Genomic DNA, 17,774 nt, shown 5'->3' with positions numbered 1-17,774 from the left:
TGTAAAATAACTAGGATCTTTCCCTTGGAAATGGTAATATCACTGAAAAGCCTGTGATCTCTGATACCAAAGTCATACAAAGTGAGGGCATAGCAGCACTTAACAGCTAGACTAAACAGTGGGAAAGTCCAAAGGCTGGGTGGAATACAGCATTTAGAGGAAGGCACTAAGCACATAGAAGTCAGGAACTGAAAATGGGTCTTCTGCATCTCCTCTGGTCTCTGACCACAGGACTGACCTTCCTTGGCACCCAGGGAGGAGAGAACAAGGACATAAACCCTTCAGCTGGATAAAACGATGCTCTCACACCACTGCCCTCAGACTCCCTTTGAAGGTGCAATCATGAGGGGTGGATGAGTTTTTGCTCCAGCAGGCCATAACCTGAGCTATTCCAGTCTGCCTTCAGAAACGAAGGGTCACTTCATGAAATATTGATGTCACCCAGGAAAAGAGCATCAAAAATACATGCAGGTTCCTCGGTGTGAGGCAGATTTCTCATGCAGAGCATCTTCGCTCTTCAGTACTTGACTAGAGCTGCAATGCTAATGAAGCTCCTACCACAAAGCATAGTTGTATTATTTACTGAACCATAAGGACTGAAGACACCTACATTTCAAATACTGGCCCATCATTTATGCATTTCAGAAAGGCTTTATAGAGTTCTGCAATACAACACTATCACTGCTCTTCCTTAAGTCCCCCATCACAATTGAGTTGTTCTTCTTTCTTGCTTTTACAAGTTCACAGGGCTGGTTTTATCTAATGGTTTTATTTTTTCCCTAGGTTTTTGAAATGAAGGTGCATCATCTCAAAAAATCAGGCTGAAGCACACTGAGCATTTATCATCTGGAGTTTTCAAAACTGTTCATAGAATCATAGAACTGTTTGAGTTGGAAAGGACTTTAACATCATTTACTTTCAACCCCTGCCACAGGCAGGGACCCCTTCCACTAGAGCAGGTTGCTCCAAGCCCCTGTGTCCAACCTGGCCTTGAACACTGCCAGGGATGGGGCAGCCACAGCTTCTCTGGGCACCCTGTGCCAGCACCTCAGCACCCTCAAAGGGAAGAGCTTCTTCCTTACATCTAATCTAAATCTCCCCTAAGTTTTAACTCCAGTGGGTTCAAGGGAAGCCAATACAGAGAAAATCCATAAACTTCACCCCAAATATATACAAGAAATGTCAAAGTTCAATAGAGATGAGTCATCTGGATGCCAGAGGACACATTTACTCACCAAACCGTTTTCTTGTCCACCAGTGTGGCTCTTTGATCGCTGAGAACCGAACATCAGGGTGCAGCCTGAGCCGGTCATACAGGTCCGTTGTCCCACACTTAGGCTGGCCAATGATGTAGAAATGGGGGAGACAGCGTAGGCGGTAGTGCTTGTCCTTATAATGGTACAAGTGGTTCCAAAATACCTTCCTGAGGTAATCAAATATGGTTCGAAAGCGCTTTGAATACAGTGCATAAGAGTTTGTTGCATAAGGATCTGTGGTTGTGTTTCCTCTGTACTCTTCATACCAACAAGGATTCTTGCTATTTGGAAGGAATTTATTAGGAATTACTGAAAACATCTGCAACATAAAGAACAACAATTTCAGTCAAGGCAGCAAAAAAGTTGATAGTTATACTTTTCCAGCTTAGCACAGTAAGAAAACACAATAAAATCACTATATGGCCATTTTTAACCCTTATTCTGTTAACTACAAAGCTAACCTATTTCTTCTGATGACACCAGAACCAAATCCTTTACAAACAGTTGGATTAGGAGACAAGAATATTTAGAAATCCTTTGCTTTTAAGGCCAGAAACATCCTCAATAATCCCCCAACTCCCGTGTAACCCTAGGATTTAATTTTTAAAGTCAACCACATGATACTCAAATCAAATTAACTCACAGCTTTTAACTCTAAAGTACAAGGTCTGCAATGACTGAATTTTCAGGGAGGCACACAGGTAGCCAGTTATTAGAAAGGCTCTTTTCTTATTTATCATTTAAGTTGACAGGCAAATTTAAGTCAGAATGATTTTGCATGAGACAAGGTGAAAATTCAGTGAGATGGTGCAGCTGTCAGAGAGATGCCTGGTTTTTGTTTTAGGTATCAAGACCATTTACGTAACCCACCTATTTTGCCCATGACTCAGAAAGGTGTGATCTACAGCATCCACTTTTCAGCTGGGGTTAACCAGGAGACTCCAGATGGTGTAAATCACCACACGAACATCTGAGCGGTCTCACTTTTTTTTTTTATCTCAGTTCAAGATGGACCCAAAAGTCTTGAAATAAGCAAGTATAGAGCAATCAAAGACACACTTCAATTCATACTTACATGTGGCTCTTGTTTCCTCAGTTCCTCTGAATCAGGGCGCTGTCTTGTTATAAACTCTATCTTTGAAGTAATAGTGTCAATAATTAATTTAATGCTTGGATAATCCTTTACGTATGAAATATTCATTTTAGAAGGCTGGTAATGGTCTTTCATGTCACTAAGGCTTTCATTGTCCATTAAGCTTGGATTGCTAGTAAAAGCTCCATAATGGAAGGGAGATGGTATTAACAAGAGGCCATGTTTGGCTCCAGTGAGTATGTAGGATGCCATCACTAGAGTCATTATAATCAACCCAAATATCAAGCTGCATAGCTTCCCCTTCCTCAAACAGAAAACTCCATGCCAGCTTTCACTGTGATCAGTCCTTACTTCCAAAACTGCAAGCAACTTCATCTGCTTGCTGTCGGTGTACAAAGGGATCTTACTTTCTTCTTTGCAAACAGGACACTTCTGGTTATTATGATTAGGTCCGCGGCATCTGAAACACTGTCTGTGCAAGTCATTTGGTAATAAATGTATGCAGCAATTAATGCAATACCTCATATTACTACTGTTAAACCTCTGTATTAATGAGCCAAGCACAGTCATGGAAAGGTTTCTGAAGCATATGAGTCATCTTCTGTAAGTCTGAAGTTACTTAATGGCTTGAGTTTACAGTTATTAGTTCCTGATTACAACTAATCAGCAATACAAAAAGACAGGTTCAAACCAGAATAGGTAAAAGCACTCAAAAAGTGACATATGTCCCATAAAGAAAAAATCCAAGCCAACAACCCCCACACAAAAATAGACGTAGTGTGGTCGTGGTTTCCAAGGATTTGGCTCAGCAAGAGGAATGTGGTGAAGGAAGAATCAGCTACAACAACCAGCTCAAGTTTTTCCCATCGAACAAAAGGAGAAGAAAGAAAAATTGTTACGTGGTGTGAAAATATGCAAGAAGTAAAAATAACTCATTGTCCTCTGATTTACGCTGGAATGGGCAAGTATGGGTAGAAATTCCCAGGTGGTCTTAAAGCAAGTGGGTTCCAAACTGAAGTGCTGCTACTGGAAGCTTCATATTCCCAGAGACAAAGATTTGCATCATACAACCTAAAAAGGCAAAAATACATACATACATACACACAGAACAGCAGACAGAATATCTACATTCGGCTTCATTCAAAGCCACAGCAAAGTACCAATCTACCTCAAGTAATTTCCCAACTGTATTTGAAAGATGACTTCTATTTGCCAAGTATATTAATTACAGCACTCAACAATATTAAACCCAGGAAACGTTTGGCTTCAAGTTCAACAGCAAGCTGCCCTTTCTTTTCAATCACCCATCTGCTCACATCAGCAAAGAGCTTCTATCAGAGGTAACAGTACAGAACCTCCCTCAGCTGCCCACTAACCTATCCAGCAGATCTGTCTGCTTCTTAAATATGGAAGTATTCAGTAACATTGGTTCAAATATTTACACTCTATCTGTACCTGTGGACCTCAAGTTAACTGTCTTGAAATGGAGTAGAACCCTAGTTAAGAGCACAAAGGATAACGTAACAGTCTTCTTTCAAGTGTGTAAGATAAAAAGCCAAACAAAACCCCCCAAAGCTACAAGTAAAATTGAAGGAACTGAATAATAGACATGGGCAAAGGCTCATGAGAGGATCTCTGGTTTCTGGGATGGGAGTAACTGCACACTGCAGTCACCAAGGTACTTTCAGCGCTACTGGCCAAATATGTTTTGAAAACATGGTACTTGATAAAAATGGCAAATGGTGTTACTTCAATGAAATGTACCAACACTGCTGCAGCTTTAAGGCAAGACCCTGGATCCCGCAAATCCTCTTAATGGCATGCGCTTTAGTACCTGAGAGGTGGTGCAGAACACATAGGAAGTGATGTCCCCTTGCTACAGGCAGGCACCATGGGCAGGGACTTGAGCACTTGTGGGTCCCATGAAGGTGTCCACATCCACACAGACCAGGGGCTAAAGCAACCTGTGCACAGGGTTTGTGACACCCTCACATAAATACTTCAACACCATGGTGTCTTACAGCCAAAACGTAACCAGAGCTGTTTAAAGTATTTATGGTCTTGGTTTGAGCACATCCATGCTTGGGTTTCCAGGCAACCTTCAGAGCAGAGATACTTGAAAATAACAAACAAGTCATCAGCTTAAGGATGGTGTCATTAAAGCATTTTTATGCATAGTTCCTCTAGAATTTCTTTTTCATGGCTTATAAACACCTTGCTGGTACAACCCACATTTTAAGGTCAAAATCAGCTTCTCTGCTTTGAGAAGCTAGATCATCAAACACAAAAGTTCACAGATAACGTTATCTTCTTCCATATACTAGAAAATACTCTGATTTTCTAAAATTACTTTTCTGGGGGAATTAAAGACAGGAAATATTTCATTTTAAAATAATCTTGAATAATCAGAAGCAAACCAATAAACTGGCATAGGATGAAGATAAAAAATATGGGGAAAATCGAAGGACCTTAGTAATTCTCTGACAGCTAAATCCTGCTTTGGTTTTTGTCCCTGATAAAGACAGAACTTCCCTTTAGCCACTGGGAATGAAGACACCTTAAGGCTCCAGTGCTGTGATGCTCCTTGTCTATTCCAGTGTGGATGCTAGTGAAAGCAGCTATCCAGATCCCGTCTCAGCACCTCCATTTCCTCAGCATAATCCAGGACATGGTTTGCTACAACCCAGTATTAACATGAGTAACTACCCTGAAGATTCAATGCACACAGTTTTAACCGTATGCTGATTGAGAGGCTCAGTATTGCCTCTGAAGAACAGGAATGGCCCTTCTACATAAGCTATCTTATTGCGGATAAAAGCAGCAGCTGAAGGAATTGGAAGAATTCAGAGAAATAAACTTTGCCTGAAGTACAAGCAGCTTTACCTGAACAGAACAGTTTCTTTTGCCCAGAAGACTAAGGATGATTAAATATGAATTAATTAGAATTATGTGTTACATTAAGTTAATCCATATTATAATTAACTTTGCTAGACCAGAGAACCATCTCACTGCTGTATGGGATATCTAAAAGTCCAACAATCACTTTTACTACTTCAATGAAAATACATTTTCCAAGTCACTTTAATCAAAACATGAAATAGAAAAGAGATTTGACAATTCACACTAAGAAAAATCAGTGTGCTATCACAGTAACATCAAAACATCTGCACCATTATAATTCTCACGTGGGTACATTTGTTCTATTTTAAATACACCTCAGTAACCATGTACAGATTTTCTTCTCATTACTTTTTGCCAGTGGCTCCCTCCTCTGGACCCACAATAGTTGCTCCTTCCCTGCAAAAGTCCATCTTTCTTTTTAAGGCTCAGAAACAGTTTTTCTTTGCGTGGTTTCTAGACATAGAATCATAGAATCATAGAATAGTTAGGGTTGGAAAGGACCTTAAGATCATCCAGTTCCAACCCCAAAGCCATGGGCAGGGACACCGCACACTAAACCATGGCACCCAAGGTTCTGTCCAACCTGGCCATGAACACTGACAGGGATGGAGCATTCACAGCTTCCTTGGGCAACCCATTCCAGTGCCTCAGCACCCTTACAGTAAAGAACTTCTTCCTTTGATCCAATCTGAACTTCCCCTGTTTAAGTTCGAACCCGTTACCCCTTGTCCTATCACTACAGTCCCTAATGAAGAGTCCCTCCCCAGCATCCTTATAGCCCCCTTTCAGATACTGGAAGGCTGCTCTGAGGTCTCCACGCAGCCTTCTCTTCTCCAGGCTGAACAGCCCCAACTTTCTCAGCCTATCTCCATACAGGAGGTGCTCCAGGCCCTGATCATCCTCGTGGCCTCCTCTGGACTTGTTCCAACAGTTCCATGTCCTTTTTATGTTGAGGACACCAGAACTGCACACAATGCTCCAAGTGAGGTCTCACGAGAACAGAGTAGAGGGGCAGGATCACCTCCTTCGACCTGCTGGTCACGCTCCTTTTGATGCAGCCCAGGATACGGTTGCTTTCTGGGCTGCAAGCGCACACTGAAGCCGGCTCATGTTCATTTTCTCATCGACCAACACCCCCAAGTCCTTCTCCACCTTTCTCTTTTCCCTCTCCTACAGTGCTCTTCGTTCCACCCAAAACAATCTAACTTGCCTCATTCATTTGCACACTTATGTCTTCAGCAGAATTCTTCCTATCTGACTTCATCCCTTGGTTCCTGAAAAAGAGATTTACTTCTGAAGTGCACATTTGTGTAATGTCCAAGACACTAATAACAAAAATAATTTCTCCTGACAATACAGAGTATACAGAGAGGATTCTCTGAGTACTCCTACAAAACATCAAATCATAGAATCATAGAAATTTAGGGTTGGAAAGGACCTTAAGATCATCCAGTTCCAACCCCCCTGCCACGGGTAGGGACACCTCACACTAAACCATGGCACCCAAATCATAGAAGTACAATCATTAGAATCATAGAATAGTTTGGGTTGGAAAGGACAACCCGCATGTAATGGGACTCATCATCACTAATGATGATTACTAATGATGAGTCCCAGAATTTGGCAATTTTGCCTTTAGCTCTCTCAACACTTGCTTTGAATTCTTAAGAAACACTGCTATAATCCCAGATAATAAGTCCTCATTCATTTGCACTAATATGTCCAGATCAGACAGGGCCCTCACTTCGGATCCTGCGTTAATCATCATTATTCTAGTGCAGTTTTTGTATGAAACAAAGTGCTTTTGTACAATTATTTGTATTCTTGATGTTTTTCCCACCTAACGCTGTCACTGTTGAAGCATTTCTGCAATCAGAGCAAGCACGCTGTGTCTCAAGGACTCAAGAGTCATTATTTAGATAAATACTGAATAAAAGTATTTGCCAAATATCTTCCTACAAAAAATAAAGGTTCATTTCCTTAATGAGCTCATTCTACAGTCAGAGGAGGCAGACAGAAATCATTGCTGAACCATTACTCTATTTTAAACCAAAGTGAAAGAAATCAGTGTAAGACCTCTTAAATAAGCTAGTCTTAAAAACTTCCCTAAAGAAATGGGCCTGAGATGATTTTGACAGAAGTTTGAATGACTGGAGAGACAAAATTGGGCCCATATTGTGCAATATTAAACCCAGAGAGTTTATGCTTTCATACACGTAAAACAAAACCACTCCTCATAAAACGTCCAAAAGAAAAACTCTGGAAAGAAGCCAAGCTTTAAAGCAGGAAAGAAGCCGGCAGTTGTCCAAACACCAGTGATGGTCCTAATGGCTGGAGAGGAGGACAAGAAAGGGAAGTCATGAAGAGAAGCGAAAAGTTTACAGTTTTCAAGGGAACATTTGGGGCAACAGTAAGACACCTGAGCAAAGATTTTAAAAGAGGAAATAAAGGAGGCAGGAGAGAAGTGCTGCCAGGACAGATTTGGACATCATGCACGGAGGTAATAGAGGAAAACATGAAAGCAGAGATAGTTCCCGAAACAAGGCTATTGAAAAAGAGGGGATAGAGATAACAAAGAAAAAAAGGCAGATGAAAAAAGCACCTCTTAACGATGCACAGAGACTGCAGGTTATAGTGGCAACTATATAAAGATCTGGTAACCATAAGGTACTCTATAGCATCACTTCAACTAAATTTATCCTGTGCTACATGTTTGTTTGCATGTAATCCTTCCACCCTGAACTCCTCCACTTTGACACCCGGTGAGTATCTCAGTGTTCTCCCAGCTCCTTGTGGTTTATTTTCAGTTACTAGGCACAGTCTGTTTAGAAAAAAATATAAATCCAATTTATTTCCAGTCCTCTTTTAACCGGGATCTGAAATTGTCTCAGTGACACTGATTGAAGAGATTTATCTGACATAGTCTCACAGAATCAATTCAAGCCCTGCGTTTTTGACACTAATTCTCAAAATTTTGAAAAGAGCCATCAAAGATACATTAATGAATTCAGAGCACAAGATCTTAGCAAAACCACAGAAAATTCACTGTCCTATCTCATGTCCATTTTTATGTTAATAAAATGAGCTGGAATTTACTGAACCTTTCCCAGTTGCCGACACCTCTCACGGAACTCCATTGCAAGTATGACAAACTCAAGGGAAAAACACATTAACTACATCTTTGACACTTGAGGAAAATGCTTTATTGGGAAGCTGATATAAGGGGAAAACAATATGGTTAGGCTACAGTAAAACAGAGAATTTCATCACACCAGCCTTGAGGGGAAATTTAAAGTTCCACCACCAACTATAACTGCCAACTTATGCAGACACACTACAACAGGCTGCTTAATTAGATGATCTACCACAGGACGATATGATGTAGTACTCAGCTAATGGAGACATCAATTTTATTGTTTTTAGTTGCAGACATACCATTTTACATGATTTTCCACAGTCATGTTCATGCAATAAAATACCCAATTGTAAATAAACACATACAGTCATGGTTCTCCCCTGCCACTGTCTTCCTTTAGCAAGAAGGTTTGAATACATCCCTAACTTTTCGCTATGGAATGAAGGATGCTCACAAGGCCCGGATCTTTCCCCAGCATAAGCAGCCCTCATTTTCCTCATCCACCCCAAGAAATCAATGTATCTATTGTATCTTTTTTGCTTGTTTTTCCATTCAACATTTCCAGCAGTCACAACCACAGCCACAGATATACTTCACCTTTCTTGTACTTCAGTACTGAAAGCAGAAGGATGTGAATTACAGGCAGCAGAAAGGTTATGAGATTTGAGTTGGTAATAAACCATTTATGTCTTTTTATATTTTAGTTGCAAAACTGCTGTCTGTTCACTGCCAGAATATTGCTCTCTACACAACAAGCAGCGTCTTTGTATATTGTTGAATAATGTAGCAAGTAATTTCCTCTTGTTGAAGAGAATGGTGAATTATTTATGATCATGTCTATACTATATGGTACTTGTCTGTTGTACATAACTGTATACCAGCTCTAACCACAAAGCAGAAATCAACGTAAACCTTTTCAAGCTCCTGGGCCAAAAGCAGCCCTCCCTATAAAAATGAGGGGTTTTGGGAATACCTAAGTAGTAAACATGGGTATAAGAGATGGCACACAGTGAAATGGAAAAAAACTTACGAGCTACCTTGTATTTCAAGATACTCCTACTGAAGCTAATGGGACCTGCATCACTTTCTCAAATTGAAGCAGATTCAAGTTAGCAAATATATTTATATGCAACAAAGAACCTAATAGCAAAGAGGCGAGACCTTTATTTGATAGTTTCCTGGTGCAATGCCTTCATTATATAGGAGGAAGCATTGGGTGCCCCACATGTGGGAGAGAAGGCTGTCAGGTAACACTTGCAGGTACCACAGAAGTGAGCAGGATCTTACAATTAACTACTGAAAATGCAGTATCAACCATGTCCTACCAACTGCCATATGAGAAGCTAAATAAAGTAAAAAGATAAATTCCACCAATAATAAAACATGCAAGGTTTTCCAGCATTCACTTCTTTTTATTCCTTATATAGAAAATATTTAAAATTCTATTTTATTTCTATTAAATAAACATTTCACAAAATTCCTCCCTTTTCTCTTCAGAGTTCGTAAGGGAATAATCAAAATGGGTATAGAAGCATAGAACCATTTAGGTTGGAAAAGACCTTTTGGATCATCAGTGCAATGTTGGTCCTGATGGACAAGTCACCACTAAACCACATCCCTAAGTGCCACGTCTGCATGTCTGTTAAATACCTCCAGGGATGCTGACTCTAACACTTCCCTGGGCAGCTTGTTCCAGTGCTGGACAACATTTTGGTGAAGACATGCTTCCTAATACTCAGTCTAAACCTGCCCTGGTGCAACTTGAGGCTATTTCCTCTTGTCCTATTTCTTGTTACTTGAGGGAAAAGACTGACAGGCAATAAATTAGTTTCACATGTTCAGTCATACAACTAAAATTCCCCTTTACAAATAGGATAAAACACATGGAACAGATTTTATCTGCACACACATCTTCTGGACATCTAAGTGTACCACCTAGTTTCAGGTCACCAGCCTTAATATTTCATGTGCTTTAGTTCATAAGTCTTTAAAATGAAGATAAAACAAACTTTTGCTAGTAATCTTGAGGCAAAATTTTATATTAGCCTTCTTACTTTTAATCATATTCAGCTTTTCCTACTAGCACATGAAAGAGCGGCATGCTGTTAACCTATTATAAACACACTTCAAGTACACCAGTAACAACTCTCAGCTTGATGTAGAACAGCTTGTCTGGTTTATGTCAATGGAGCTACAGCACTTTATTTCTTTTCTTCACACAGTATAATTAAAATGTGGAAATCATTGAGGCCAAAATATGAATGCATTTGAAAGACAGTAGAAAATTAATGGAGAATAAATCTATCAGCAGTTGCTATCCTCAATTCCCAGAAGCTAGAAAAGGATGGGGATTGAAGAAATCTATTAATACCTGTTCTAAGACTCTCTCACTGAGCATCTGTTACTGGCCATGGCCAGAGGCAGGAGAGAGGAACGAAGGTATCTGTGCCAGGTGATAATTTGAGCTAAAATTGTCTTGTTGGGCAGTTCACAGCCTAAAATAAGGATGTCTATGACAGAAAAATAACCCAAAAACTCTCAGGTTAGATGAGACGAAGCCCAGTCAAAGCATGCCCCACAGCTACAGGCTTTGCAGTCTCACAAAATGCACCGTTCTTTCTGTCCATTTGCCTATTGCCACTCCTGCCATACATCACATTGAGGATTTGTGTGTTAATGCGCTTGTTAGAGCTGAGAAAAATAAGCACTTTTTCCCAAGGCATCTTACTACTTCTAAGCAAAAATAAAAACATGGAACTATTAATATGTGGCAACACAAGAGCACTTAATGCTCTTGCTCCATTGCTTCCTTGTTACAGGTAGACTTTCAGCAGCTGTAATGTCTCTTATTTCTCCATGTGGTGAAAAGAAGTTGCACCACAAGAAGATACTTCAGCTGAAGCATCCCCCAAAGCAGACATGTAGAACACGTCCCCTGCAGCAGTCAGCCCTTCGCCCCCCTTCTTTTTTAAATGAAAACTACAGCTCCTATAAAAAAATGGATAAGCACCTTTAGCAAAAAATCAATCAAAAAGGATTAGGCAAAAGATAATACCGCTGGAGCTCATCTGGTCAGTAACTTCTTTAAACTGACACAGAGTACATTTAGATTACATACTAGGCAGAAGCTCTTCCCTGTGAGGGTGCTGAGGCGCTGGCACAGGGTGCCCAGAGAAGCTGTGGCTGCCCCATCCCTGGCAGTGTTCAAGGCCAGGTTGGACACAGGGGCTTGCAGCAAGCTGCTCTAGTGGAAGGTGTCCCTGCCTGTAGCAGTGGGTTGGAACTGTCGTTTAAGGACAAGCTTAAAGGTCTCTTCCAACCCAAACCAGGCTGGGACTCTAGGATTCTGAAGGAGCACACAGCTTCTAATTTAATAATATCTAATCCCATTGTCTGAGTAACAGCTGTGGTTTTTTATTCATATTCTCCTAACTGTTTTCACTAATCTGGATAAATAATCTTACTGCCTAAGTGCCTTCCATGACAGATTTGTTTAATTCAGCTTCTCAGTTTGCACTGTTAACATTTTCTGAAATCTCAGAGCAAAGCTGATCTCCCACCCTCCATGAACACTCCAGAAATGAACTTCCCTTTGGTAACATTTCTCTATCAAGAGCTCCTACGAAGATGGAGCTGTTACTAGTCACAGAAAGATGTAGGTCTCTGAGTAAAATGCTGCCCACGACTATACCATACCAAACTTTCCATGACTCACATGAAGAGGAATGGAAATATGAAAGGGCAGAGTGATGCTGGTAGAGTAAAACCTTCATCAAATTTTCACATGACAAAAGATAAGCAATATTTAGCAGCAGTGCAGCACAACCACTTAATTCCTCTTCCATCCCTCCATCCCACTGCAACATGGCCCATGGCAGCAGGGACCAGCAGCAATTCTTTAACCCATGCAGAAGTTTATGACCTCTGGACACAAAAAAAAAACCCTGCAAACTTTACCATTATGGATACATTTTAGCTACCAAGCTTACTGGAAATGATAGCAGTTGAACCAGACTACAGGCTGTACAACAGTTTTGCTCTCAGACACGGCCTTTTCACAGCAAACCGAAGTGTTTTTACATGTGTAGTGAGGTATTTGTACAGTGTGAGGAAGTTCATCCTGTCAGTGGGCAGGTTGTACCATAACAGTAAAACACAAACAGAGCGAGTAATAAAAACCTTAGCTAAGAAAAATGAAAATGAGGTCGGAAAAGGAGAGGAATAATCGTACATTTTCCCTGTCCCATTTATTGCACACATTTGGCTCCTTGAGTTAACATTTTGGGAAATAAACTTTGCTTGAACTCACAGTTATTTACCTCGGAGGAATCAACGAGCTGCCACAAAGAAGATATGTCAATAAAATGAGAACCATGAATCACTGACCTCTGCAAGGGAATAAAACAAAAAGCAATGGCAGTGGTTTGGAAAAGCTGCCGGATTCATGGCAAAGATCAGGAGCCTCCTGCAGACTGATGTAAAGCTCTTCTCTTTGCTTAAAAACACTAATTAAAAACACTCCCAAACCAAAAAATGCATCTCCCAAGAAATTATATGAACCCACTGCAAATATTTTTGAAGGCAATCACTTAAAACCAGCTACTTGTGAAAGCTCAGAGATGTGGTCATCCCCCATGATTATAGATTCAACCTGTTCAACAGCTGCTGAACACTTGTTCAAGCTTAATATATTCTTTAAAGAAGCCTTTTAAAGCCAAATGAAAGCTTCTGAATCACCACTGAATCAGCAATCTCACCCAAATAACAAGTGTGGCTTACTCCATAACCCAGCTGGTTTCTTTCTCAAGATCTAATCCAAAGAGGCTCTGCCTCCTTCCTCATCAATAAACTTCCAAAGAAAATGTGAGAATGGAATAAATGACACCCTCCATTTGCAAAATAATCAGCAAACTCCCCTAAAATCAGTGTAATGGTAGCTGTTTCAATCAAATAAGGACCCACTCCTATTATTTGTGCTGCAGTGCTCAGGAAATAGCTACTGAGCTTGAATCACCACTCAATTAGGGCATAAAAACTGCCTGAATAAATAGGTTATTGGAAGTAAGGGAAAAGAGGGGGATGTGGGAAGGGAAGCAGGAGGCTGTTCTGGATCAGCGCTGGTCATGCCTTCCCCCAGAAATCTGTTACTACATCTGAAGTCATGTGTGGGTTCCTAGAAATGACCAACATCCAGCTTCTTGCATTCTTGCACGTGCCACATCTGCACGTTCCGATGTGTTGTTGTTTGGTTTGCCTTAAAAATGTAAAAATGAGAATTAAGCTTGATATCACCCGGTTTTAATTTAAACTATCTGTCTGCAGGAAAAGTATCACTAAAGATTTAATGACTTCCGTGTGGCTTTTTCTTTTGATTTCACCTGATTACAGTCAGTCTAGAATCAGAGCCACCATTTGTTTTTTCGACTGCTTGAAGAATCAGAAGTCCAGATAGGAAAATAAAGCAGAACCAAAACCAGACAATGTCCAGTCTACTGATAACTCCAAACCATATTACGATCTCCCAGTTAGATCTAAATAGCATAAGGAGTTAGACTATAATGGACTGGGGATGCTGGGGAGGGACTGTAGTGATAGGACAAGGGGTAAGGGGTTAAAAGTTAAACAGGGGAAGTTTAGATTGGATATAAGGAGGAAGCTCTTTCCTGTGAGGGTGGTGAGGCACTGGAATAGGTTGCCCAGGGACGCTGTGAATGCTCCATCCCTGACAGTGTTCAAGGCCAGGTTGGACGAGGCCTTGGGTGATATGGTTTAGAGCGAGGTGTCCCTGCCCATGGCAGGGGGGTTGGAACTGGATGATCATAAGGTTCCTTTCCAACCCTAACTATTCTATGATTCTATTTAAGACAGGAATGAGATCTCGCCAATTCTTCCACAGCAACACCTGCCTCAGACCCACAAAAGTCATTTTCCAAAAGCTATTCCCACGCAAGATTTATACCAAAGGTTTTATGGGAGCTGAAGAGTTCTGTAGGGATTTGGGGCATCAGCACTGTAATCACTTCTCCAGAAATGTGATTCCAAGAGCCCTGGGAGAATAAAAGCACCACTGCCAGCCACCCAACCGCGCACACGGCCCCTGCACCATTAATCCCTCACCGTGCATCAGGGTAGAGCTCACACTAATGGACTTAAGTCCTTCCCCTTGTACAAGCACGGAGCAAAATTCTCTTCTCATGTATTTGGGGTTTGAACTTAATGATCTTAAGGTCCTTTCCAAGCCTAACTATTCTATGATTCTATTTCTAAGGATGCTCAGAGCAGATTTTTGCCCACAGTACACACTGGCTTCTCGATTCTTGATTAAAACTCACTGCCTACGATGTGCAACTTCTCCAGCAATTCATCTTTTCACTTCACTTAGTTTCTATTCATCTCACATGCTGTCTTGCTACAGAAGTGCTGACAGATTTATATTGAATATGAAAAAGAAAAACTTTGTCTTTACATGAATTACTCCAGTCCACGTCTCTCACAGAAAAGCTATTTTAAGAAATGCATGGTGGAAGTTCAGTATCTTTTCTTCAGGCTGAATTTGCCATATTCGTTTTCTTTTGTTATGTGGAAAAAGGAAAACAACCAAAGAGCTCACAGGAAAAGTAAAGTGATCACCCAACATACAACTTCAGGTGCAGGCAGTGGACGTCAAAATCAATAAGATCAAACAATCAAACATCAAACAGCCATTGAAGGCTTATTCCCAACACATTACTTCACAATAGTAGAAATTCACATGCTCTTTCAAGGAACAAATCACACTATCATCCCTCAAATCAGCAGGATTCCTGTTATACATATTATGTTCTTGATCCTATATATAGTGCTAGCAAAACAGGGAAACATGAAGCATGAAGGTGAATCTATTATAAAGCTTGTTTATCAAACAAATTCATGGGGTTTGGGGATTGGCAGGTGGGAAAAAATACCCTATCTAAATACATCTCCATACACCCTGCAGTCAGGTGTAATCAAAAACAGATAAGTACTTATCTCCAGAAAACTCCAGAGGCAAAAATTGGTCTGGTATTGGCAGAGTTCACTTATCAAAAGGACACTTTTTGTTCCGCGTCTCATCTGCCCATCCTGCTTTATATTCAGGCTTCCACGTCTGCCTCATTGTTTGAGTCTCTGGACAGATACTGCTGTAATTTACTCAAATAGCTCTTGTGGAGCAACTTGCTCAATAGAGATACAGGGTTTCCCTTCATGCAAAGCTCAGTTAGGTGAGGACAGCAAGCTCACTGTCATAACCTTATATGAACACAAGGACAGCCAATTTCTCTCTGTCGGCTACAATGCGATGCTCAAATGACTGACTCAGATTTAGGCATCTGCCATCCACACCTCTAAGGTCAGATGAGATGAACACCAAAGCCTCGTTGTGCTAAAGAAGAATAAATGCTCACATTCAGAGCGGCAGCTGATTTATTTGAGGGAGAGATGGAGAGCTAGTGTAGCACAGTTGAATCTGCAGGAAGAGATCTCTCAGTGCTCAAGAGTTATTTTAAGCCTGGGCCTTTGTCTCTTGCATTGATTACTGGTCCAGAACCAGGACGTGGGAGAAAAATGTTCAGAGAGTATTTCCAACAGTCCTGCCAAGCATTTTGAGCCTCGACATGCTGCAAAATAGTGGGTATTCACAGTTATGTTACTCTGATTACCATCTTGTTCTTTTTACACTTTTGATTTTACTTGATTTTAGCAGCTGCTACCTCAAGCTGATTTAAAGTGAGAACCGTATTCTTTCCACCAGCTGAAATGTAATACTTGCTGCCACACTGCAAATGGTACGAATCGCTAAATCTTGTGGGTTGTGAGAGATCAGCTGCTAATTTAAGGCTGCTTTTGAGGGATGAGTAACATTATATGGAATAAATAGAACATGCATAAGGTAATGCCTTCAGTGCCTGTTTATCTCATGGTGTGGCAAAACGTTTTTGCATGCAATAATGCAACCAAATGGTATCTACTAGAATTCATTTGATATACCTTCACACTTCATAAATAAGCAGTCTTTCTGAAGGGGGATCAGTCTATGTGATACTTAACATTGCTTTAAACACAATATTGTTGTGACAATTTGAGAGCAATGTACATGCTAACAGCTGCTCATTTGATTTCTAGTGACTGAGAAGGGATTTTCCTCCACCTCCAAACTGAATTTTCTCCATAAACTTTACTATCTTAACACAGTCATCTGAAATTTGTTGGTATGACTCATCTATGGTACCTTCTCCATGAGACAGACATTAAAATGGATGGAAAAAACATATCTCATCTGTATATAAGCACCCTGAAAGTGCTTTTTCATGAATAAGGCATTTCATCTTTCATCTAGTGCTGAGTGGGTGAAAGGAAACATACACAGCTGCATCCTGAAAAGACAAACTCAGTGTTAGAGTCTGTCATTAAAGTTTCTTGTAAATTCAAACAAAAATTAGTCAACAAAAACTATTCACTGATGCCAAATCACAACTGTGCCTTTGTTTCAATACTTTAAAAAGTGTTCCCAGCTTAGTAGTAACTTTTATAAATGTCCAACAACTTCAACGCTTTAAGCAACAGCACAGCAGATAAATCTCAGCCCATTAACCAAAAGCCACACACTTGTTCCAAAGTGAAGTGGATCAGATGAAATTCCTGCAGGTAACTTCTGGCTACAGATAATTAAGCAAAGCCTTTCTGATATATGAAATTGCTTTCAACATCGTGGAAAAGTGTTTATTCTGCATAAGTCAAGCAACATTTACTCCTATAGTCTCCTACTGCTATTCGTAAGTGCTTCATCAAAAGCTTAGACTCCATCATTCATCTGTATTATGTGCTCTTCAGCTACACAAAGTGAAATAATTCTTTACTAACCATCTTACAAGATGCAATCATTCTGAAGACGCTTCTGCATGGATATACCCAGTTTTCTGTTGCTTAGAACATTTTATCTTCACAGGCAGAGCACGTAACTGATGTGGAACCTAATCCACTTGGTAATGGATTAAACATTGATTATTGTCCTTTCATATCTTTAGCTACAGAACAACACTTTTACTGCAGACTTCAAAGGAACTCACATATCTTCATTTACTAACTTCTACTATTACCAGGAAGAGAATGTTGTCCATTCTTTCACCAGCCTCTCAAAATATCACAGCTCTCAATACAATACCCATTACACGGTAAACTCTAGCTCAGAAATCTTGCAACTGCATGAATACCCCTGTTTACAACAGTAGTAACACAAAAAAGCCATGCTATGTACGGGACCTGGTAAGTAACTACTGTAATATGCAGAGCAATAAGATAAATCTGATCCTCAGCCACTGGGTCGCTGCCTCCTCTGACTCAACTGTGTATTCCTGCAGGTTTTGCCCAT

The 17,774-nt window shown here is 40.4% G+C and overlaps 1 protein-coding gene across 4 annotated transcripts in view; it reads right to left on the bottom strand.

Annotated features, from left to right (window-relative positions):
* Positions 1 to 17,774, bottom strand: part of CHST15 (carbohydrate sulfotransferase 15) — a 48,893-nt gene that overhangs the window by 16,800 nt on the left and 14,319 nt on the right. For all 4 annotated transcript variants that reach the window (XM_061364105.1, XM_061364107.1, XM_061364104.1 and 1 more), the window contains 2 exons: positions 2,332 to 3,420; positions 1,236 to 1,575 (listed from right to left, as the gene is read on the bottom strand). In XM_061364105.1, the coding sequence (XP_061220089.1) occupies positions 1,236 to 1,575; positions 2,332 to 2,919 (928 nt within the window). In that variant the 5' untranslated portion in view covers positions 2,920 to 3,420. The remainder of the gene's footprint in view (positions 1 to 1,235; positions 1,576 to 2,331; positions 3,421 to 17,774) is intronic.

This window comes from Neopsephotus bourkii, unplaced genomic scaffold (genome assembly GCF_033783945.1).
Source record: "Neopsephotus bourkii isolate Nb327-2 ecotype Australia unplaced genomic scaffold, CSIRO-AGI_Nbou_v1 NB_1189, whole genome shotgun sequence".
Taxonomy (NCBI): domain Eukaryota; kingdom Metazoa; phylum Chordata; class Aves; order Psittaciformes; family Psittacidae; genus Neopsephotus; species Neopsephotus bourkii.
This window is presented reverse-complemented; position numbering and strand designations above follow the sequence as displayed.